This window comes from Zalophus californianus, chromosome 10 (genome assembly GCF_009762305.2).
Source record: "Zalophus californianus isolate mZalCal1 chromosome 10, mZalCal1.pri.v2, whole genome shotgun sequence".
In the NCBI taxonomy this organism is placed as follows: Eukaryota; Metazoa; Chordata; class Mammalia; order Carnivora; family Otariidae; genus Zalophus; species Zalophus californianus.
The window spans coordinates 49036030-49061861 of NC_045604.1; the positions used below are offsets into that span (position 1 = coordinate 49036030).

General features: G+C 36.4%; 1 protein-coding gene across 9 annotated transcripts in view; it reads right to left on the reverse strand.

Moving 5' to 3' along the window:
* Window positions 1-25832, reverse strand: part of RASAL2 (RAS protein activator like 2) — a 355523-nt gene that overhangs the window by 127726 nt on the left and 201965 nt on the right. The window contains exon 1 of one of the 9 annotated variants that reach the window (XM_027610627.2): window positions 18751-18816. The exons of the other annotated variants lie outside the window; for them this stretch is intronic. Coding sequence (XP_027466428.2) covers window positions 18751-18763 — 13 coding nt within the window. The 5' untranslated portion in view covers window positions 18764-18816. Of the gene's footprint in view, window positions 1-18750; window positions 18817-25832 lie in introns of those variants that run through there. 9 annotated transcript variants of the gene reach the window in all.

The following is a 25832-nucleotide window of genomic DNA, read 5'->3' on the forward strand; positions in this document are numbered from 1 at the left end:
TCTCCCCCACTCTGTCTCTCATGAATAAATAAATAAAATCTTTAAAAAAATAAAAAATAAATTTGTTTTACAAGCAGCAGCTATTCTTATTATTTTTTTAAATTAAGGTTTGATTTAAAATAGACCCAAGGCACCTGGGTGGCTTAGGCAGTTAAGCGTCTGCCTTTGGCTTCAGGTCATGATCCTGGAGTCTCCAGATCAAGTCCCATATCAGTCTCCCTGCTCAGTGGGGAGCCTGCTTCTCCCTCTGCCCCTCCCCCTTGTCATGCTCTCTCACTCTCTTTCAGATAAATAAAATCTTAGGTGAAAAAATGAAATAAAATAGACCCAAATAATACATTCTATTATTAAAATAATTATAAAATTATGTATCATCAGGGTAGCCCTGAACTTGAGCCTTTATTCAATTAACTTCTTTGGCCTTCAAAAAACATATGAATTTATTTTACTTATGATGTCTCACAAAGATTCTAAGACTCTCAGTTTTAAAGTAAAATATCTGTACGTGTCTTCTTTATGTGTCATTCAGATTCTACATACTACCACATTCTCTTTTTTCCTCCCTTAATGGATAGGGAAAATATTTAGTGACTGTTTTTATACAAGTTCTATATTTCTGTTCTTCATGCTGAACCACCTCAGTGTCTTTAAGTTTTCTTCAGAATCTTATTTTCTAGCCTTTCCATCCCAAAAACATGTCCAAAATTTCTTAGATATGGTACACAGAAAAGACCACAACGCTCTAATAGGGACTGTAAACTAAAACAGAAAGTTACTTAACATCTCTTAAATATTTAATGCTTATATTATGCATGTAAGTATCACCATTGCTTTCTTAACCATAATAAGGCATTACATACTGACTTCTTATCTACTGTGACCCTTAAATATCTGCATATGGTTTAACCTTTCTACCTCTTTTAAAGATTTTATTTATTTGACAGAGAGAGAGAGCACAAATAGGCAAAGTGGCAGGCAGAGGGAGAAGAAGCAGGCTCCCTGTTGAGCAGGGAGCCCGACAACGCGGGGCTCGATCCCAGGACCCTGACATCATTACCTGAGCTGAAGGCAGACGCTTAACCGACTAGGCCACCCAGGCTCCCCTAACCTTTCTACCTTTATTTATATAGAATTTTTCACTAGAAATTCTATTATCTGTCTTTGTTTTTCTGTGTTTGTAGGAGATACTTTCCAGGACTTAAACTTATACATTGAGCCTGTGAACAGCTTTAAGATGGCAACATACCATATACACAATGGAATATTATGCAGCCATCAAAAGGAATGAGATCTTGCCATTTGCAACGACGTGGATGGAACTGGAGGGTGTTATGCTGAGTGAAATAAGTCAATCAGAGAAAGACATGTATCATATGACCTCACTGATATGAGGAATTCTTAATCTCGGGAAACAAACTGAGGGTTACTGGAGTGGTTGGGGGTGGGAGGGATGGGGTGGCTGGGTGATAGACATTGGGTAGGATATGTGCTATGGTGAGCGCTGTGAATTGTGCAAGACTGTTGAATCACAGATCTGTACTTCTGAAACAAATAATGCAACATATTTTAAGAAAAAAGAAAAAGAAGAAGATAGCAGGAGAGGAAGAATGAAGGGGAGTAAGTCAGAGGGGGAGATGAACCATGAGAGATGATGGACTCTGAGGAACAAACTGAGGGTTCTAGAGGGGAGGAGGGTAGGGGGATGGGTTGGCCTGGTGATGGGTATTAAAGAGGGCACGTTCTGCATGGAGCACTGGGTGTTATGAACAAACAATGAATCATGGAACACTACATCAAAAACTAATGATGTAATGTATGGTGATTAACATAACAATAAAAAATTTTTAAAAAAAGATGGCAACATACCAAGCATATTCAGAATTCAAAGAGTAACTGGCTTATTAGTTCATAATCTAATAAAAAATAAGTAAAAGTAAATATTCTAGAAAGATGAGTGACACAGGTTGTCAAGAATTATGAGGCATTAAATGAAAGGCATTTGTAAAGGTCTGTAATTGAAAGGCAGAATGGAAAATGGGCAGGAAACTGTCATGATGGTGAAAATATGTAACATCTTTATAGGCCTAGCAGACTTCTTAAGAGTTCCGATCTTTCTTTGACAGCAAAATAATTTGAGAAAAGGGGCGCCTGAGGGGCTCAGTTGGTTAAGCTTCTGCCTTAGGCTCAGGTCATGATCCCAGCGTCCTGGGACTGAGCCTCAAGCTGTGCTCCCTGCTCAACGGGGAGTCTGCTTCACCTTCTGCCCCTGCTCACGCTCTCTCTTTCTCTCAAATAAATAAAATCTTTAAAAAAATAATTTGAGGGCGCCTGGGTGGCTCAGTTGGTTAAGCGACTGCCTTCGGCTCAGGTCATGATCCTGGAGTCCTGGGATCGAGTCCCGCATCGGGCTCCCTGCTCAGCAGGGAGTTTGCTTCTCCCTCGGACCCTCCCCCCTCTCATGCTCTATCTCATTCTCTCTCTCAAATAAATAAAATCTTTAAAAAAAATTTTAAAAAATAAAAAAATAATTTGAGAATGGGTAGGTCTTTAACTTTTTAATTCAGTTTTTTTTTTTTAATTCAGGACTGTTATTCATCAGTTGCTGATGAATAGGAGGTGGGGTCACATGTTCATCAACAGTTAATTTGGCATTAGCACAATTAAACACTTGTGTTTTCTATTATTTTATTAAAAATGGCTGGAAAATTGAATATAAAAAATGCTGATATAAGAAAAAAACACAGGCCTCATAAAACTAATACAATTTAATTGAAATAAAGATGAGAATTTTTTTTTAAGATTTTATTTATTTGACAGAGAGAGAGAGCACAAGCAGGGGGAGTGGCAGGCAGAGGGAGAGGGAGGAGCAGGGAGTTCATATGTGGGGCTCGACCCTAGGACTCTGGGATCATGATCTGAGCTGAAGGCAGAATGCCTAAATCACTGAGCCACCCAGGTACCCCAAGATGAGAATTGTTAACCATGCTAGAATTGGAATATCATTAACTTCAATGGAACAGTTTGCATGCAACTGTGAGGGAGGAAAAAAACACAATTAAGAATCTTGTACAAAGGCTTGGTGCTTAATATGTAGGTATGTCTGGTACCCACATTCTAGTATAATCCCCTACCCTTGGGTGTAGGTAGGGCCTAGGATCTCTTAATATGATGGATAGCCACGCTTGATTAGGTTACATTATATGGCCAAGATGATGGTATATTCACTCTCATGATTATGTGACATTATACTGAACTCCATCACTGCAGACTGGAGTAAAATTCTCTCACTGGCTTTGAAGAAGTAAGCTGTCATATTTTGAGAGTGTCGTGGGAATGAGGCCCATAGATGGTTTCTAGGAGATAGTAAGCAAGAAAAAGGGATCTTAGTCCTACAACTCCAAGGGAACTCTGAGCTCTAGATGAGAATGCAGTCTGGTTGATATCTTGGTTTTGACCTTATCACACTCTGAGAGGAGACAACCAGCTACACACTGCCTGGACTTCAGATCTACTGAAACTGTGAGACAATAAACATATGCTGTTGTGAGTCATTAAGCCTGTAGTCATTTGTTATACAGTGATAGAAAACTAATGTGGTATACTAACATGAAAATATTGAGTTTGGGTAAAACAGGAGAGATATGAGGATCTAGTGGAGGAGACTGCTTATAAATGAATTCAGAAATAGAACTAAACACATACATTTTAATAATACAGAACTGGAAGGATAGGATGGAGGGGCACAGTTTATCTGAGAAGGAAGACATGCTCAAGAGTACATCATGTTTGCATTTTTGCAAAGAAAAAGAAGGAAATTAACATTTATTATTAAATAACTTCCATTTATTGTGTTGGATACTTCCACATTTCACAGTGATAAAAAAACTGTTTTAAATTAAGTTTTTTCTTGGGGCGCCTGGGTGGCTCAGTCGTTAAGCGTCTGCCTTCGGCTCAGGTCATGATCCCAGGGTCCTGGGATCGAGCCCTGCATCGGGCTCCCTGCTCAGAGGGAAGCCTGCTTCTCCCTCTCCCACTCCCCCTGCTTGTGTTCCGTCTCTCGCTGTGTTTTTCTCTATCAAATAAATAAATAAAATCTTTAAAAAAAAAATTAAGTTTTTTCTTTTGAGCGCCTGAGTGGCTCAGTTGGTTAAGCGACTGCCTTCGGCTCAGTCATGATCCCAGGATCCTGGGATGGAGTCCCGCATCGGGCTCCTTGCTCAGTGGGGAGCCTGCTTCTCCCTCTTCCTCTGCCTGCCACCCTCCGGCTTATGCTCTCTCTTTCTGACAAATAAATAAGATCTTAAAAAAAAAAAAAGAAAAAGAAAGTTTTTTCTTATTCTTCTAATATAATAAGTAATAATGTATCATTTAAAAACATAAAAATATGTTTTTAAAAACAAAATGATATTAAAGTCAGGAGTATGGAAAACTCTTGTTAAATTTGTATCAAACTCATTAATAACTATACACAAAGATGAATGTGCTTGGCATGACACATATCTTTATAAATAATAGTCATATAAAACATATGTAAGTACTGTAAGAAATTTTTAAATTTTTTTTTAAGATTTTGTTGATTTGTTTGAGAGAGAGAGAGAGAGAGAGCACACAAGCAGGCAGAGCGGCAGGCAGAGGGAGAGGGAGAGGGAGAGATAGGCTCCCCACTGAGCAGGGAGCCTGGGATCATGACCCGAGCCGAAGGCAGACGCTTAACCGACTGAGCCACCCAGAAGCCCAAATTTTATTTGTTTTTAAGTATAGTTGACATATAATATTATGTTAGCTTCAGATGTACAACATAGTGATTTGACAATTCTATGCATTATAAAATGCTCAACCACGGTAAGTGCAGTTACTACCCGTCACCACACAAAGTTATTACAATATTATTGACTATATTCCCTATGCTGTACTTTTCATCCTTATGACTTTATTTTATGACTGGAACTTTGTACCTCTTAATCCCCTTCACCTATTTTGCCTCAGCTCCAACCCTCCTCCCCAATAACCAATAGTTTGTTTCTTGTATTTATAAGTCTGTTTCTGTTTTGTCATTTGTTTTACTTTATAGATTCTATAAGTGAATCATACATTACTTCTCTCTCCATCTGAATTTTTTCACTTAACATAATACCCCCTAAGTGAATGGCAAGATTTCATTCTTTCTTATGGTGGAGTAATATTCAATTGTGTGTGTGTATGTGTGTGTGTATATATATATATATACACACACACATACACACACACACACATTACATCTTCTTTATTCATTCATCTATGGATGGACACTTAAATTGTTTCCCTATCTTGGCTATTGTAAATAATGCTGCAATAAACACAGGGGTGTATATATATCCTTTTAATATAGTGTTTTCATTTTCTTTGGGTAAATACCCAGAAGTGGAATTGCTGAATATGGTATTTCTATTTTTATTCCTTTGAGAAAACTCCATACTTTTTTTCTATAGCAGCTGCACCAATTTACATTCCCACCAACAGTCAAGGGAGTTCCCTTTTCTCCGCATTCTTGCCAAAACATTATTTCTTGGTTTTTGCTATTAGGCATTCTAACTGGTGTGAAGTACTATCTCACTGTGGTTATGATTTGCATTCCCCCTGATGACTAGTCATTCTGGGCATCTTTTCATGTACCTATTTTCTTTGAAAAAATGTCTATTCAGGTCCTCTATTCAGTTTTAAATTGGATTATTTATTTTTATGGTGTTGAGTTGTGTAAGTTATTTATTTTGAATATTAACCCCTTATCACGTTTCATTTGTAAATATCTTCTCCCACTCAGATTTCCTTTTTGTACTTTTTCAAAGATTTTTTTTTTAAGTTATCTCTGTATCCAACACGGGGCTCAAACTTACAACGCTGAGATCAAGAGTTGCATGCTTTCCCAACTGAACCAGCCAGGCTCCCCTCCTTTTAGTATTGTTGATGGTTTGCTTTGCTATGTAAAAGGTTTTTAGTTTGATGTAGTCCCAACTATAAATCTTTGCTTTTGCTTCCCTTGCCTGAAGAGACAGATCCACAAAGTACAACTAAGACTGCTGCCCAAGAGTTTACTGCTTATGTTTTCTTTTAGGACTTTTATGATTTCATGTCTTACATTTTTGTATATGGTATAAGAAAGTGGTCCGGTTTCAAGCTTTTGCATGTAGCTTTTGAATGTAGTTTTCCCAACACCCTTCACTAAAGAAACTGTGTTTTCCCCATTGTGTGTCCTTGCCTCCTTTGTCATAGATTAACTGACCACATAAGTGTGGGTTTATTTCTGCGCTCTCTATTCTGTTCCAATAATCTACATGTCTACTTTTGTGCCAGTATCATACTGTTTTGATTACTACAGCTTTGTAGTGTAATTTGAAACCTGGAAGTGTGATACCTTCAGCTTTGGTCTTTTTTCTCCATATTGCTTTGGCTATTCAAGGACTGTTCGTTTTTGTTCTGTGAAAAATACTATTGGTATTCTGATAGGGATTGTGTTGAATCTATAGATTGGTTTGGGTAATATGGACATTTTTATAATATTAATTCTTCCAATCTATGAACGTGGAATATCCTTCCATTTGTTTCTGTCATCTCAATTTCTTTCATCAATGTCTGATAGTTTTCAGAGTATAGGTCTTGCACCTCCTTGGTTAAATTTATTCCTGGGTCTTTTATTCTTTATAATACAATTGTAAGTAGAACTGTTTTCTTAATTTCTCTTACTACTAGTCTATTAGTGAATAGAAATGCAACAGATTTCTGTATATTAATTTTGTATTCTGCAGTTTAACTGAATTCATTTATTACTTCTAATAGGTTTTTTTGGTGGAGTCTTAGGGTTTTCTATAGCATCATGTCATCTGCAAATAGTGGCAGTTTTACTTCTCTCTTACCAGTTTGGCTGTTTGTACTTCTGTGTCTTGTTTGCTTGCTGTGGGTAGGACTTCCAGTATATTCAACATAAAGAGGAGATAGTGGACATCCTTCTCTTGTTCCTGATCTCAAGAGTAAAAGCTTTCGGCTTTTTACCATTAAGTATAATGTCAGCTGTGGGTTTGTCACATATGTCTTTATTATATTGAAGTATGTTCCCTCTAAACCCACTTTGTTGACAGTTTTTATATGAACGGATGTTGAATTTTATCAAATGTATTTTCTCTGTCTATTGAGATGACCATATGATTTTTATTGTTCATTTTGTTAGTGTAGTATATCATGTTGATTGACTTGTGGATACTGAATGATCCTTGAATCCCTGCAATGAACCCCACTTGATCCTAGTGAATGATCCTTTTAATGTATTGTTGAATTTGGTTTGTTAATATTTTGTTGAAGATTTTTGCATCTGTGCTCATCAGGGATACTGGCCTGCAATTTTTTTGTAGTGTCTTTGTCTGGTTTTGGTATCAGGGTAATGCTGGCCTTGTGAATAAATCTGGAAGCCTTTCTTCCTCTTCTACTTTTTAACAGTCTCAGAAGGATAAATATTAATTCTTCTTTAAATGTCTTGTAGAATTCACCTGTGAAGCCATCTGATCCTGGACTTTTGTTTGTTGGAAATTTTTTGATTACTGATTCAATTTTGTAATTAGTAATCTATCTGTTCAGATTTTCTATTTCTTCCTGACTCAGTCTGGGGAGATTGTATGTTTCTAGGAATTTACCCATTTCTTCTAGGTTATCCTATTTGTTGGCATATAATTTTTCATAGTAATCTCTTCTAATCATTTGTATTTGTGTGGTGTCAGTTGTAATTTGTTCTCTTTCATCTGTGATTTTATTTGAGTCTACTCTTTTTTTCTTGATGATTCTGGCTAAAGGTTTATCACATTTTGTTTCTCTTTTCAAAAAACCAGCTCTTAGTTTCATTGTTTTTTTCTAATTTTTTCAGTCTCTATCTCATTTATTTCTGAACTAGATTATTTTCTTCCTTCTACTAACTTGAGCTTTGTTTGTTCTTTTTCTAGTTCCTTTAGGTATAAGGTTAGATTGAGATCTTTCTATTACCTTGAAGTCTATAAACTTCCCTTTAAGAACTCCTTTTCCTACATCCCAAAGTTTTTGAACTGTTGTGTTTCCATTTTCATTTGTCTCCAGTTATTTATTTATTTATTTTTATTTGCTCTTTGACTTCCTTGTTGACCCACGGGTTGTTTAGCCTCCATGTGTTTGTGTTTTTTTCCAATTAAATTTTCTTCTAATTGATTTCTAGTTTCATACCATTGTGGTCAGAAAAGAGGCCTGACATTATTTCAATCTTCTTAAGTTTATTGAGATTTGTTTTGTGGCCTAACATGTGATCCATCCTGGAGAATGTTCTATGTGCACTTGAGAAGCACGTGTACTCTATTATTTTTGGATGGAATGATTTGTATATATCCATTAAGTCCATCTGGTCTACTGTGTTGATCAAAGCCACTGTTTCCATATTGATTTTCTGTCTGGATGATCTATCCATTCATGTAAGTGGGGTGCAGTCCCCTACTATTACTGTATTACTCTCAATTTCCCCCTTTATATCTGTTAATATTTGCTTCACGTATTTGAGTGCTCTAGTGTTGAGTGCATAGATATTTACAATTGTTACATCCTCTTTCTTAACTGATCCCTTTACCATTATGTAATATCCTTCTTTGTTATTTATTACAGTCTTCCTTAAAGTCTGTTTTGTTTGATACAAATATTGCTACTCTACCTTTTTTTCTCCATCTATTTGCATGAAACATCATTTTCCATCCCTTCACTTTCAGTCTGTCCCATCAGGTTTGAGGTTGGTGTCTTGTAGGCAGCATATAGATATGTCTTTTTTTTTTTAATCCATTCAGCTACCCTATATCTTTTGATTGGAGCAGTTAGTCCATTTATATTTAAAGTAATTATTGATAGGTATGTACTGATTGCCATTTTGTTCATTGTTTTCTGATTGTTTTTGTAGTTCTTCTTTGTTCCTATCTTCTTTTCTTGGCCTCTTCCCTTGTGATTTGATGACTTTCTTAGTATTATGCTTAGATTCCATGCTCTTTATTTTTTGTGTATCTATTATAGGTTTTTGATTTGTGGTTACCATGAGGTTCATATGTAACATCCTATGTATACATACAGCAGTCTATGTTAAGTTGATGGTTGCTTAAGTTTGAACACATTCTAAAAGCACCATATTTTTACTACTCCCCTCCACATTTTATGCATGCTATATTATACATTTTTTATTTTGTGTATCCCTTAACTAATTTTAGTAGATATAATTGATCTTAGTACTTTTGTCTTTTAACATTTTAATCTTCATATTAGTTTGTAAGTCTGATCTACCTACTACCTTTACTGTAGATTTGCTTTTACTAGTGAAATCTTTTCCTTTGATAATTTTCTTATTTATAGTTATGGACCTTTTTTTTTTGCTTAAAGAAGTCCTTTTCACATTTCTTGTAAGTCCAGTTTTGTGGTGATGAACTCCTTTAACTTTTGTTTGTCTGGGAAACTCTCTCTCCTTTAATTCTGAATGATAACCTTGCTGGGTATCATACTCCTGGTTAGTAGCCACCTTCTTCTGGCCTACAAAGTTTCTGTTGAAAAATCAGGTGATAGCCTTATGGGCTTGTATATAACCATTTGCTTTACTCTTGCTGCTTTTAAGATTCTCTTGTACATAACTATTTGCTTTTATCTTGCTGCTTTTAAGATTCTCTCTTTAATTTTTGACATTTTCATCATTATTCATATTGGCTCGAACCTCCTTGGGTTCATTTTGTTGGGGGCTGTGTTTCCTGGACCTGGATGTCTCTTTCCTTCCCCAGGTTAGGTAAGTTGTCAGCTATTATTTTTTCAAATAAGTTTTCTGCCCCATTTTCTTTCTCTTTTCTCCTTCTGGGAGGGAAACCTATAAGGCAAATGTTTTTATGTTTGATTCTGTTTCCCAGAGATCCTTTAACCTATCCTCATTTTTTAAAATTCGTTTTTGTTGTTTTTGTTCAGCTTGGGTGATCTCTACTACCCTGATTTCCAGATTGCTCATCTGCATCCTCTAATCTGTATCCTCTGCATCCTCTAATCTGCAGCAGATTCCCTCAAGTTTATTTTTCATTTCAGTTATTTTTTCAGCTGATTATTTTTAAATATTTTTTTCTCTCTTTGATGAAGTTCTCACTGAGTTCATCCATTCTTCCCTCAATTTCAATAAGAATCTTTATGGCCTTGAACCCCTTATTAGACAGACTTCTTACCTCAGTTTTGTTTCGTTATTTTTCTGAGGTTTTGTCTTTTTCTTTCCTTTGGAACATATTCCTCTCTTTATTTTAGCTGATTCTCTGCATTTCTACGTATTAGGTAAATCGGCTATGTCTCCTGGTCTTAAAACTAGTGGCCTTATATCGAAGGGCATCCTGCCCCCCGATCATCAGAAGTAGGAATTCCAGGGGTATCCCCTGTGTGGGCTGCAAGAGGCCTCCTCTTGTGATTGAGCTGGGACAGCTGTGGGTGTGCTGGTGTGCAGGGCTGGACTCTCAGCCAGCTGCACATGTTGCAGGTGTACTAGTGCGTGAGGTTGGCCCATACCACACTGGGTAGGAGTAGTAGGTAATCACTGTGGGGGGAACATTGGTCCCGACTGAGGCTGCCTGCTAGGTATGGAAGGGTTGGAGTCATTTTGAAGGGGCATCTGCCAGGGTAGGCAGGTTGGGTGGGGCAGGTCCACAACAGAATGCCAGAGCAGGGTGAGTGGCGCTAGTAAAGTAGATGAAGAGTGTCAGAGCTGACTCCTGCCAGCATCCAGCCAGCTAGGCTAAAAGGGGGCAAGAAAAATGGTACCCACCAGCATTTCTATTCCTGGAGAAAGTTCCTATAAATCCCTTACTTCCAGCACATGCCCTAAAATTAGTCAGTAAATCTTCATGTATAACCCAGGTGCTTTTCCAACTGCCACCTCTGTGTTGGGTCTTGAACCAGGTGATATAATGTGCTGGCGCTTTTAAGAGTAGAGTCTCAGTTTCCTATAGTCCTCTGGCTCTTCTGGAGTTAAACTCCAATAATTTTCAAAGGCAAACACTGTGGGAGCTCATCTTCTTGGTGCAGATTCTCAGGGATGGGGGTGCCTGACATGGGGCTCAATCCCCTCACTTCTCAGGGAGGACATTCTATGCCTGTGATATCCCCTCAGCTTGTGGGTCACTGTGCAGGGATTTGGTTCCTGACTGTGTTTCTGCCCCTCCTACCATTCCCAACGTGGCTTTTCTTTATTCTATATCTGTGCAAGAGCTGTTCTGCTAGTTTTCAGGTCATTTTCAGAGTAAGTTACTTTATATGTAGTTGTATCCTTGGTATGTCCATGGGAGGAAATGAGCTCAAGATCCTCCTACTCTACTATCCTCCCCCTTCCTTATTATAAAATATTTTTAAAATTGAGGTATGACATATGAAAATTAATGTTTTATATGGTACACTAAGAGCTTGCAAAAAAAATCTATGATTTACATAGTGCAATTTTATTTTGAAAATGTACATGCAAGTCTGGTCTCTCAGATACCTTCACCATCTAATCCTTTAAATGACCCAAAATGTAAAGTCCTTTACAGTACACACAGACTAGACAACTTTCAATATGAAAATAAACACGGCATCATTCCTCAACCCCTACATAAACAAAAAAAGGACTTTCAAAGAATATCAACATCTTAGAAGCTTGCATAGTTTTTTGGTTTTGTTTTTTGGATTTTTTAAAAATCAAGATGGAGAAATTACAGAAATATCTTTTCTCCAACACTTTGCTTAAGTATAAGATACACTCAGAAAAGTGTATAAATAATGCGTATACGGGTCAATAAATTTTCTCAACTGTAACTCATCCCGATAACGAGCATTGGGATTAAACAAAATAAGACAAACAGAACACTGCCAGCAACCAAATGCCTCCTTTATATACCCTTTCCAGTCATTACCCCATACAGATAATCACCATCCTGACTTCGATCACCTCCAATGAGTTTGAACTATATATAAATGGAATCATACAGTGTATATATTCTTTTGAGACTAACTTTTTATGCTCAACATACATTTGTGAGATTTATTCTGTTGCATGAAGCAGTTTATTCTTTGCCAATGCTGTAGAGAATTCCATTGTGTAAGCAAACCATTCTATCCATTCTGCTGATCGACATTTGGGTAGTTTCTGATTTTTAGCTGTTTTAAATGCTGCTATTATGAACATTTTTGTACAGGTTTTTGGGTGGGCCTATTTATGCATTCTTTTGGTACACAAATAAGTCTGGAATTGCTGAGTCATGGAGCATTGTTCAGCTTTACTAGATATTGTCAAACAGTGCTCCAAAATAGTTATAAAATTTATACTTCCATCAGCAGTATAAAAATTCCTTTTGTTCTAGATTCTTGTCAACATTTGGTGTTTTCTATTTTTCTTATTTTAGACATTCTGATGGCTACGGAATTCCATTTTGGTTTAAATTTGCATTTCCCTGATAACTAACAAAACCAAGTACCTTTCTGTACGCTGAATGGCCATCTGGTTTGCTTCTTTTGTAAAATGGGCATTCAAGCCTGACCTTTTTCTCACCGATGTATAGGAGTTTGCTATATATAATCACTGGATAATAAAATTTTAAAATTTCTCTTTTCAAACAACACAAATGAATAAGCAAATGAAAAGCGGAATCAGACCTATAAATACAGGGAACAAACTGACTGATTACCACAGCAGAGGGGAGAAGGGAGTATGGGGAAAATGGGTGAAGGGGAATGGGAGATGCAGGCTTCCAGTGACAGAATGAATAAGTCACAGAAATAAAAGGCACAGCATAACGAACACAGTCAATGATACTGTAATAGGCTGTATGATGAGAGACGGTAGTTACACTCGTGGTGAGCATAGTATAGCACATAGAGAAGTTGAGTCACTATGTTGTACACCTGAAACTAATATAATATTGTATGTCAACTATACTCAAATAAAAAAAATAAAATTTTCTTTTTTTCAGGTTGTCAGAGGAAAATGTAACATAAGCAACATCTGGATTAAACCGAAGAACCTTAAAACAGTTTCTATTCTCCTGTGACACGGGTTTGACAGGGGAAAAGAGAAATAAAAAGTCTATCTTTAAATATTTAATTTAAGAACTAAGCAAAATGAAATGGGTTTATAATTTCTGACGCTGGGAGAAACCTAGTGGGAAACTGTCATAAATTACTGTACTTTGTAACAATAAAATAGTCATACCCTCAAAGCTCACTATTTCTTGTTAATTAAAATTTCATTGTCAAATACATTTTGCAGTTTGCCCACAGGAACATGTTTCTGAAAATAAAACAAGAACAAATAAAACAACAACTGGTAAATAATTGGTTGGATCTTCCTTTTAAAGGACCAGACAAAAGCCTGAGTTCTGATTTTAAATACCCTTCCATTTAAAAACAAAATAGGGTCGCCTGAGCGGCTCAGTCAGTTAAGTGTCTGACTTTTGATTTCAGCTCAGGTCATGATCTTAGGGTCGTGAGATTGAGCCCCACGTCAGGTTCTGCACTGGGTGTGGAGTCTGCTTAGGATTCCCTCTCTCCCTCTCCCTCTGCCCTTCCCCCTTGTTGTACTGTCTCTCTCTCTTTCTCTAAAATAAGTAAAATAAAATCTTAAAAAAAAATAAAAACAAAACACCCCACCCCCCAAAAAAACAACCCTGAAATAAAGTGGTATCACCATGGGTTTACCTAAACAGTTCTACTGAGGCACAGGGGACAAACAAATCTAGGTCTACTAGGCTGCTGCCTTTCTCATTACAATAAATTCCCTCTGCATAGTATACTTTGGTTTTGTATTAGCTAAAAAATGTTTCTAAGGGAGATTAGTTTTCATTCCTGTAATGACAGCAGTAACTCCTAGGATTTTTTTCTTTACATCATGTTTTTGGCTTTGTTAATAAAAATGGTTGACACCAGGTCCAGTTGAAAAAAATAAACTACTTTTTTGAAAATTTACCTTTAAAGGTTGACCATCAATCAAATATAAATACTGAGTGCTACATTTGTAAGGGAAGGAAATGAATAAAATGACTAAAAATGTATTTCAAAATTTTAGCAACTGTAGCTATGCAAATATTTACAATCAAAATAATAGTACTGGTAAAACAGAATGACATTTATTGTTTCAGGAAACTACTGTGCTGTTTCACTGAACTTCATTCGAGTGGAGGCGAAATGCTTCAAGGAAAATCTCACGGTGTATGTAAGCAAATTCTATAGAAGATAAAATAAAGACTTTAATTCATTAAAACTCTTCTTAAATTTCAGCTGTGTAATGATGACTCACAAAAATCAGACCAAGTACTATATGATGCTATTCCTCTAACCACATGAAGAAAACAATCTATTACCTTTCTTTGAATGATTATTTCTCATACTTTGAGAAAATGCTAATAAGAAATATTGTATGATCATATTGAGCTAACTCTTAGAAATGAGCTCTTTACAACAAGTTCTTGGTACACAAAAGATGATTATCATTCCCTGTTAAGAGACTTATCATATCTTGTCCTGTTCTTTGACTGAACAAACCCATTTCTTTCTATATATTCACACAGGCTAGATTTTTTTTCTGGCTCTTCTTGCACTCACTTTGACATATCATTCCTTTTCTTAAAAAAAAAGAAGGAAATAAATTATTTTATATTCTATGTGTTTCTGGCAACAGGAGTTATAGAAGTAGAGACCCAAACATCTTACTTTCTCCTATCTGACCCAACAGACGAGAACTCAAATCAACTACACTACACACCACCCACTGGAAGTATAATTTAACAAAAAAGTTACCAACTAGAATATTAAAGAGTAGAAGAATATCTAGTTTTTCTAGTCTTCACATTAACTAAAGTATTGTCTACGAATAGTTAACTATGTAAAAGTGCTGTTAAAAATTTTTCAAAGGCACTCCACAGTCCTTTGGAATTAGATGCAAGACATCAGAGTTAGCAACTCGTCCAACAGGTTGGCTGTCCTATGTGACACCTGATCCTGAATGACACTTGCTTGATCCTGGCAGCTTAAGTTGCTCACTTTAGAAAGCCTGACATAAGAAAGAGCAAGCAGAACCAGGTAGCTTTTTCTTCTTCAAAGAATAGCATTGCACTAACTTAAAATAACTTTTCAAGTCGCTGCTTCAGCAATTCATTTACTCCCAAAATACTGTAAACCGGAGAATGACAGAAATATGGAGTCTCTATGGAGTCAAATTATTCATAAGAACTCCTCACTGGTTCCCTCTCTAGTTTTTAACTTCATAGTACTCCAAATTCAACTGAATGGTAAAGTCTGAGTAGGGGCATGGAGGACACCAGAGAAGATAAAGACCATCTGAATTTTAATGACTGATTCACTAAATCTCTCTTACTTGTCAAGTACGTACAAAGAAAGTATTATCACTGGCAATGCTTAAGGCTTCCAAACACAAGCTGAGATCATACCCATAATTAAATGTGGAATCTGGTAGACTGAATCCCAATAAGCACTAAAAAAAAAAAGAAGAAGAAGAAGAAGAAGAAGAAAGGCAACTATAAGAGGAGTCATATTGCTGAGTCATGACTCTTTTTTTTTTGAATCATTGTTCACAGTAAACAACAGAACATAATCATTTTTTCCCCTCTTCACTAAAACTAGATATTTTAAGGAAGTTTATGCAACTCAAGTATAAGAATCTGGTGAAATTTATTTCACAATCAACTACTCCTTTACTAAAATGTACAGGGAATTAAAAGCAAGAACCACCACAAACAACACTAAAGAGCCTGAAGGAACAGAAGAGAACAGAAAGAACAAAGCCAGACTGTAACACTTTTTCTCACTAGAGGCCAGTGAAGGTCAAGAATGAAGCAGAAGGGAAATACATCCATCTTGTATACATAAAAGGATTCCCAGAGTTTTGAGTGAATAATCAGGTAACTTTTACAAGTAAACAATTAATTTGACAACTCAGAACGTTTTAGATGTCCAGCCTCAAGCCCTTGCTCTTGGTCTGTCTTTTGTTTGAAAAGATTTCATTCTTACGCTTTTAACTGGGATACAAAACACAAAATTATATCTAAGAGGTAGAAGGAAACTGCAGCGAGAAAGAAGAAATAGCAACTCCTTTGAAAGAGACAGAAGTTTTAATCAACTATAGCCAACCTTTTATTAGACAAATGTCATCGCTATATTGCAAAGCTCTTTACCTTCTTTGAAAATTTAGTATAAAAACTGTATTTCTATGGAGAAATGTATATATATTTCATGAAAAAACATTTAAAGAAATTAATATCAAGGAAAAGCCACCAAGAGAGAAAAGGGGTCTGCCTCAAGAAAACACTGGTCAAAAGAGAATTATTTCATATTCTCTTCAAAGAGAGCTTCTTTCCTTATGCCACTCATTTCGCTCCACCCCTTCTATTCCCACTTAAATATTGTCTTTAGTCACACAATTTCTTATAATTGCTTTTCTTGACCATGGAAAATATAAACCCGTATAATCTTATAACTGTATTCAGGAGAGGAAAAGGAATATGTGTTTCCTTCTAATATTTTCTCTTTCTAAGGCATGGTAGTGAGTTTTATAAAGGTTAATTTGGTTAATAAAATAGCTTCTTTCATTTTAGATTAGTAAAATACCAGCACTAGATTAATGACATCTGACTGTTTCTGACGTGGAGAAATACACTCGGGCCAAATGTCCATCCTAATATCTGCCTATCTATCTATCTATCTGTCTATCAATCATCTATCTATCTAGCAATCATACACACACATAACACACACATATGGCAGTCCCTTCACATGCTCCATGAAGGATAAAAGAGAAAAATCTAAGCTGTGTGTAATACAACATGAACACTGCTAATTGGAGAGAGCATTATGTCCTCATTCTCACAGTCATCAAGTCCTCTTATAAACAGTGTGCTTAAATAATGGATTCTGCACTAAGACAAACAGTCTCTTGTTTCCTACTGGGTGGAGAATGCACTTTGTAATTTGGTTTCCGATAGCCAAGAGCAGTAATGAAACTATTCCTTACAACTTACTGCTCATCCCACACAGACTTGTAAATCACCACACAGGCCCTGTCGAAAACTGGAATGAGCAGGTCAAACTTTAACACAAAAGGGCCACATCCCTTCACTGTGCTTATAGCCACATTGAGCTAACTTGTTCCCAGGAGCTGTTAAGAGCCATGACAGATCCTTTTGACAGCAGCTATCTCTACTATTTAGCTCACTAGAATAGTGTGGCCTCTCTCAACCCCACAACGGTCTGCGCAAAAATGGAAAGGGCAGCAACCTTTTTTAGAGACTAAATGAAAATGTATGAAGACAGATGTCCACTGTCCGTGGTGGCTCTCGAACTCCTCCACTTAAGTCATCCTCTAACACATAATTCATGAGCAGGAGTAACAGAGGACCCTTACAAATGGAGAGAAACAGAGCTGGACCTTGGATAAGGAAGCAAGTGGTCCGCAAACGGTTGGATAATTTAAAAACGTTCTCTCACATTAAAAAAAAATACTAATAAACACAGAGAAGGCATTGAATATGGAATAATTTTTTGCTTCCTGTAAATAGATACAAATCAACAAATTAGAGAAAAGCTTACTAAAAGTACACAGAAAATTGCTAAGTCCTAAAGTCTTCAAGAGAAATTAAAGTCAATTTGAAAGGATTTTAATTTCACATACAAATATTCAGAATATGCCACAGCTATTAACGGTTTATATAAAAGCAGAATGCACACTGTAGCCATTTTCCTTAACTGAAAGCCATTTTTTTTTCTTCTGATACTTTGTTATATATTTTTGGTTTTGATCGAGAGTGTGGTATTAATACTGACTTGATGACATCCAGCCTCCAGTATCTCTTTCCCATAAGATTTTAATCTAGGTTTATAATGCATTTGATCTATTTATGCAATAACTCATGCTACTTGAGGCCAACAGATACAGTATAGAGAAAATATAAACCCTAAAAATAACTGGTACCATGAAAACAACAGCAAACTGAAAATCAGGAGATGTAGATTTTCATTTCAATTCTGTTTCTTGAGCATGCACTAAATCCCCTAGTCCTCAATGTTCTCACTGAAAATGGAGAGACTGGCCTGTAGATGATCTCTAAAATCTCATTCAGATTTAATTTTCAACGAGCTAATTGCTTAAAGTCTCTAACCTGTCATCTATTGGCAAAGGATATTAAAAGTCTACCTTGGACAGAAAGAACAAGCCAAGTTCTCATCTGAACGCTCTACTGTTGTGTACAGATCCAACCTGTTGAACTTTCTGAATGACAAAGATTTATTTATGTGCTTCTGAGACTCAAGCAAGGCTATTAAATTCTTACTGATGGTCAATATATTTTGTCTCCTTCAAAGAGAAATGAGCTGCATCCATTCCCAGTCATCTTAATATTTCATAAAGGATTTTGGGGAAGATCCAGAATAAGAATCCACTTCAAATTATTAAAAGAACAAGCAAATGCTGCATTGTTAATATTTTGCTATGACTGTTGCCCTTTCAATTTATCTGGCTCTTCTTGGGCTGGATTTTTGTACTGGAATGCTGATAGCTTCCACACAATATTCCTGTGAACTGACAGGAATGAAAACCAACCTATTTCTTTAAAGCCAATAATCACAAAGGTTAGCAGTCATTGTATTTGTGTAATAAATATAAACCTCTACATTCCCTTTAAATATATACAAACTTAATTTCAGACTCAGACAGACTCGAGGAACTCTTACCTGGGATCTGCATTCTGTGAAGTTTCTAGGTGTTGCTAACATGATCCTTCCGGCATGCCAGTCAGAAATTCAAAACACTTGTATACCGTCCTCGCCCGAGCTCGCTCTGGCTGGCGCTCGTGCTCTCTCTTTTTTGCTCTCACTCTGTGCCTCAGACAGTTTGGAATGCAGAAAAGCCAGAGCCAATGCCAGTCAAACTCAAGCCTTTTTTTCTTTTCCCCAGTTCTTTTGCTACAGAGCACTAAACAATAGCCACCCTTTCTTACTCACTGCACCTCTCTTGCACAGCACTGGGTGCAGGCAATCTACTTTAGGAGAAGCAATGGATTTACCAAGCTAGAGAATTCATTTTCTTTCTGTCCCAAGAGGCAGTAGGATGGATGTGTGCATCTCTGCATTTTAAGAGGGACCTTTTTTTTTAAAGCAATCTATTTCAAAATTTGTCGTATTTTAGGGAAACAAAAAATACAAATTTCAGAGATGCTTATTTTGAATGTTACTATGCTGAATTAAAACATAAACTTTTCAAAGTACAAAAACCAGGTAAATATCTTACAACTAATGCAGGCTATGTAGAAGTATATATCTGCTAATACACGTATTAATATATTAAATTTACTCCGTAGATCACCTTGTTACAACAGAAATATTTCAAATTTGGAAAAGAAAAATTGTATATCCCAAAATTTTTCATTTAGCTCTTAAGCTAGAACTTCATTTAAAAAAAAAAAGAAAAAGTTAATTTTATAAACCGAGTGGCTCTTAACTCATTAAGTCAACTAGATATGAGGAAATTATAGATAATATCATTGTTCTTAGTTTTCATTTCAACTTGTTTTAAAATCAGACATATTTCTAGGGTTCCACCCCACTACATTCCAAAAAAGGAAGACAGGTCAATGATGTAATCTTCATTACTGGTATGATGACCTAACACATTATGCAGCTGCTCAGTTGCTGAGGTTAGCATGTCACGATTGATCAATTAAAAAAATTCACAGTTTGAACCACTGAGCAGATCCCACCTGTCACTCCAGACAGAGGAACAGGACAGACATGAGAAACAATATCAACCTGGTATCTACCATTTAACAAACAGTTCACGGAAAGACATATTCTCCCTCTAGCTATATTTATGTATATATTATATATGTAATATATCTCTCACACACTATCTAGATATACATATATACACATACATATGCATAGCTGTGTGTGTGAACATATGTATATTACTTTTTTCCTCCTTTTTTTCTCCCCAAGTCTCAAAGATTCAAATTTAAAGTCTCCTTTAATACCATCTGATTTGGTTTTGGTTATCAAGTCTCATCTTCCTTGAAAAATTATTAATGTTTTAACATTGCATTTTCCTCTGCCTTTACTTTTGGTTTCCTATTTCTACTTCAGATGAACTACTCCTTTAAACCCTAGTGCTACTCAGGTAAGAATCACAGAGAAAGCAAGGCATAAACAAAAGTTGTACAGAAAGGAACAAACTATGGGTCTGACTAGGAGGACTTTCAGACCACAGATCCCACCTTGCCCTGTAGGAAACAACACACCAACAACGACTACGCTCTTCTCCCCAAAGGTAATACAGCTTTATCAGTATTAAATATCACTTATAATCGACCCTAAAATTGTGCAAAGCACACTGAAATTATTTTTACTTGTTATTCCTATTTTCTAAGAAATAGATCACGATTTCCATAACCCAAGAGTTAGAACTGAGGACAGTGAGTCTTAAGTTACAAGGCAGAGAGATTTCAGGTCAAGAACAGCAAGTCAGAGCTCCTGGAAATAGCTTTCTTCAAGGGCTCCCCTCTGTAAGAGACGGTGGCTCCCTAATTCTTCCCACACAGGAGACTGTCCATTTGCTGAATACACTGCAGTGCTGTAGGTCTCAAACTATGCTACTGAACAACGCTACTGTTCTGATGAGAAAAAGGAGTAACAGCAATCTTTTCCCAAATGACAGAAAAAGTTCCCATATACAATTTTCTCAAGTGTGAATTTTTCTTCTTAAATATGTTTTAAAGAAGCGTAGACTGGCTCCAAAGTCAGATCAAAAATGACATTTTCAGATATATGAAGGTTAATTCTAACAACGGTTTATTGTGTTCTAGAAAAAGCACTTTTAACCTGGAGTTCTGATACCTGATTAAATCTGAGAACCACTGTTGACGACAGGAACCCAAATATGATGTTATTCTGTTATTCAACACTCGTCAAAGAGGCTCCTATGCCATGCTTTATTTTTACATTAAATCGTTTTTTGTAATCTTTTATGCATTACTATTTTTAATTCCCGGTTTTATGCCTTCCAGCCTTGGTGTTGCTGCTTCTGTCTGGAAGTCCCTTCCTCACCTGGTCCACTCTTATTTCTCCTTCAAAAGCCAGATTTAAAATTATTTTCTTTACCTTATTTTCTACCAGAGTTGATCACATTCTCCTCTGTGCTTGTTTTTATACCCTGTACTATTTTTTCTCTTCACAGCCCTCACCATTACCCAACATTATATTATGTACTGATGTTTAATGTCCTTTTCCCCATCAGAATGTGAGGTAGATGGGGGATGGGGGCAGTGGGGAAACAAAGCGGGGAAGCGGAGGCTTTGTCTTATTTTCAGTTTATTCACAGAGTTTAGAATGATGTCTGGCATCAGCAGGTACTTAATGAATGATAGACAGATGAATAGATGGATGAAAGAATATACTTCACTTAGCAAACCTTTCATAAGTATCTAGAGTTAGGAGTACTTTGAAATATCTTGAGGACAGGGAGCACAGCACACGTATTTCTGATGCCAGAATCTAGCACTGTATATGTCATGTGGTGAAACAAGAACGTAAAGGAATACATCTCAGGCTTGTGTGGTTTCAAGTAACTAATTGAAGGCAAAAGAATTATACACCAAGGGAGGGTAGTCATTTCATCATTTACCCATTTAGGACCTACTTGGACCAGGTGGAATCCTGATCTGTGAAAGTTGCTCCTTGGGAGTCATTTTCCCCTTCTATGAACCCACAGCCATGTGTTGTGCTACTATGGAAGGGAAGTGCAGCTTCTAAGGTAGAGACTGAAGAGACTGATAAAATCTTAATCTCCTACAACACTAGGGAGGAGTTCTCCAGGAGGCTAGAGAAGCATGAGTAAATATTTCACCCTTTAGCCATCCACTCAAGTTAGACATTGGCCAAAATTCATGTCCATGAAGGAGTTTTGAGCTGATATATTGGATCTCAGAATACTCAACTCAGTATTCAGCATGTTCATTTTGGATATGTCAGGCCACTTAAGCCATTTTATTTCTGCTAATAATCACTATGTTGTAATTATTTGGTTTCACATTTCTTCTCTGTATAGAGAGTTGGGTAGGGTTGTCTTGACTAATTCATCTTATGTAGCCATGATCCAACATCATATTTAATAAATAGTGCATTAGGTTGAACTACATGAAAATGCCATTTTTTATTAGCCAGTAATGGTCAAATATCAGCAACGATCAAACGAATATTTAAAAAGATTCAAAGACCGAATGAAGGGTTGGACCAGATAATTTTCAAGATCTCTTCCAGTTCTGGAATTCCATGATATTATAATTCAAACATAAATGAGAGAATCATTCATTTTCAATGCTTGGTCACCTTGACAAACTATGGTCCTCCTATTGCACACAAACATAGCACTCTGTTCTTGTCCGTTCTGGAACTTATCACAACTACAATTTAGTTATTCATATGCTGGATGTCTACCTGCTCCTCATCTTGGTGCCTACAAACTCCATGGTGGTAGGGACTATACCTGCTTTGTTCACTGATGTATCAGTGCAAAGTGGAGCATCTGCCACAGAAAAAGTACTTCATAAATATTTGTTGAATAAACAAATAGACTCTTGAAGGCTGTATCTATGTGAGTTTCCAAATTCAGTATCAACAAATACTGTTTTTTTTCTTTTTTAAAAAAGATTTATTCATTCATGAGACAGGGCGGGGGGTGTGCAGAGGGAGAATGAGCAGGCAGAGCAGCAGGCAGAAGGAGAAGGAGAAGTGGGCTCCCTGCTGAGCAGAGAGCCTGACGCGGGACTCGATCCCAGAACCCTGGAATCATGACCTGAGCGGAAGGTAGATGCTTAACCAACTGAGCCGCCCAGGAGCCCAATACTGTTTTTCCTAGAAGGCTAGGATAATATTTTTCTAGTTATGAATCAAATAAGTAGCACACTTTGAATTTTAATGAATAAAGATAGCATATTTCCCCGTACCCCTTATAAAAGTAAGTATGAAATTTTGACTTTGGTACAGTTATAGAAGTCAATGTGAGAACCATTTAGACACCCTGACTGCATAATTTTCTGCAAATGCCTGATTTTCTGAAAATCAAAGAACACAAAAAATAAGCTAACTGCATATAATTAAAAATGACAGGCACATCACTTTTATTTCTTACCAAACAAATTAACAAATAAAAAAAAAAAAAACCTGTTAATACCTATCTTCTCCTCTTCCAAGCACAAACACATCTCAGCAGCAGGCAAGCTGAGGTACACACCAGCCTATCTGTGTCCTTTGTCTTTTGAAGCAGGTGATCAGAAACACAGCTGCTTCTAACCATAAACACAATTTCTATTAAGGTCTCCCCATAAACCAGATTGGCATTCTGATACTGTGGTCTTCCCATGGCATTCTTTTTAGAGTTCATACTAGAAAAGGAAATCATTGTCTGTAACTGGAATAACAAACACTAAAGTCACCCACTTTTTCAGAAATGCTTCTGAAATTCTCATTTTTATTTAAGTTTATTTTTGTATATTGGGACCACAACAAGCACACACATATATATATGCTTCTCTTCTGATAAAAAAGCATTAAAAAGACTTGAAGATCTTTACCTTGCTCTTCCAGCTACGAGGATTTAGTACACTGCATTTCCTCACCTGAAACGGCAACTGGCAGAGAGGAAGCATTATAGAGAGGGGGCAAAATCAAAGATCAGTCAACTTCCTAATTTCTTATGAATAGGACCATATTTCAAAGAAAAATAAGCTAAACTTAAGTGGAAAACTACAAGCAAATCTTTTTCTAGTTCTATTTCATCATGTGAGTAAGAATATGCTACAGGTACAAAAGCAACGCTTCTATTTCTATGGGAAAAAAATCATTAAGAAACAACAAAAAGCAACTAAAAGCATTTGGGGATAGGGTTGGGTATTAATGGACAGTATCTCTGAATGTGCTCAGAGAGCTAAAGACAAGCCTGTGATATTGTCTCTCCTCATTTAAAAAGAGAGCTTAAATTGTATTTTTATAAAGCCTTCAAAAATTCATTTTCTTCAGTGGCTTCAAAACCTATTCACAATTATCTGTGAAGCTCGGTAAGTTCCTATGAAGCTAATCCCCTGTCACAACTGAAGCACTACTGGTCTACTTTCCCATATGCTGCACATACCGTTTCCATAAAATAAGTCACTAGGCATTTGTTTTTGTCTTAGTTTTAAAGAAAATTCACAACTGTGGGCTACTGTTTCCATAAAATCCACTTGGAAAAAGGACAGATGTTACAGTACAGTCATCTTTAGCATCCCCCTAATACAACAACACACACACATACTACATAATTCAAAACACTACTGCATACCTCAGGTTCATTCAGTTTCACTCAATTTCCATTATTCCCTTGCAACTAACTAAAGCAAGCTAAAATCTAGTAGAACTCCAAGAGATAAGTCATGGAGCATCAAAAAAAAAAGGGGAAAAAGGGAAAAAATTAGAAAATTCTAACAGCAGTTTCCTAGGAAAAAGAGTTCTAAAGTAGACAACCTAAGAAGTAAATGCTATTGTGCTGTCCATGTTACATGTGAGGAAATGGAGACACAGACAGGTTTGAGTGAGTAACGTGCCCAAGGTCACCAAGTGGTAGAGCCAGAATCCATATTTCAGTTGGCTCTGGAGTGCTTTCTCTTAACCACTATGGTATACTAAATTAAACTACTTTTCCAAATTTATCTTAAGTGGCATTTTGGGGTTATTATTTTTCCTCTTCACAGCTTTCTGTATTTTCCCAAATTTTCTGTATTATTATTAATTTTATAAAAGAGCTTATATATTGCTCTAGATTTGGTTTTATCACCAGCTGTGGCTCTTTTCTTTACTGTGTATGAATCCAGACATCATGAAACATACGTCTATTAGAACAATATACTGAATTTCATTCCACTTGTGCTGTTTCATTTCAGCAATCGGACACAGCTCTATTCCCCGCAATCTGAGAGCTCCTGACTTGAGAATGATAATTTCGAGTGATAATGTGTGAATGTTTTCTGAACATCTGGGTCCTAGGATATGGGGGATAGAAGAGAACAGAAGAAAGAAGAGAACACTAAGGAAAGGGGAAGGGAGATACTCTCAGTCACTTGGCCCCAGACCGTGTGTTCTCAGGAAAAATCCAATCAATCTTGAAATCCAATTCAGGAGAATGAGGGGCCCCTTTTCTCAGTTCTATGGATATTCTTTTTCCCTTATTAAAAAAAAAAAGCTCTATAAGAAATGAATTAGATATTTTCCAGAAAAGGCATAATCAAATAGTATAAAAGTCACCAGAATTATAGCACGAGGCATGTAATCAATTCACTATCAGTTCCAAAACAGTGATCCTACAAAAAAAAAACACAATGCAGTTCAGCAACACAAATACTGCATGCAAGGATATACCATTTGCTTTGAAACAAGCCACATTTTTCTGTCTATCACAAGGCATAACATATTTTCTCTTGGCAATAAAATATGATATCTAAATTTATTACTGTTGAAGCTAAAGACAAAAAAATTTCACTACCAATAAAAAACTTGAAAATCTTCTGAGGGATTTGTTTCAGTGACAGTAACAATGAATTCCAATAAAAACAAAGAACTTAGTTTTCAGCATATTCAAGAATTAGGAGTATATGGCCGTACCATTCTTTAACCTACTTTCAATAGTGGTTACTATTAACAGATAAATCTGCCCCAGGATACCGTAAATTTAGAGAGCAAACGGCTTTGGTTTTTGAACTAATTTAAAATGAAATAATGTATTTAACCTG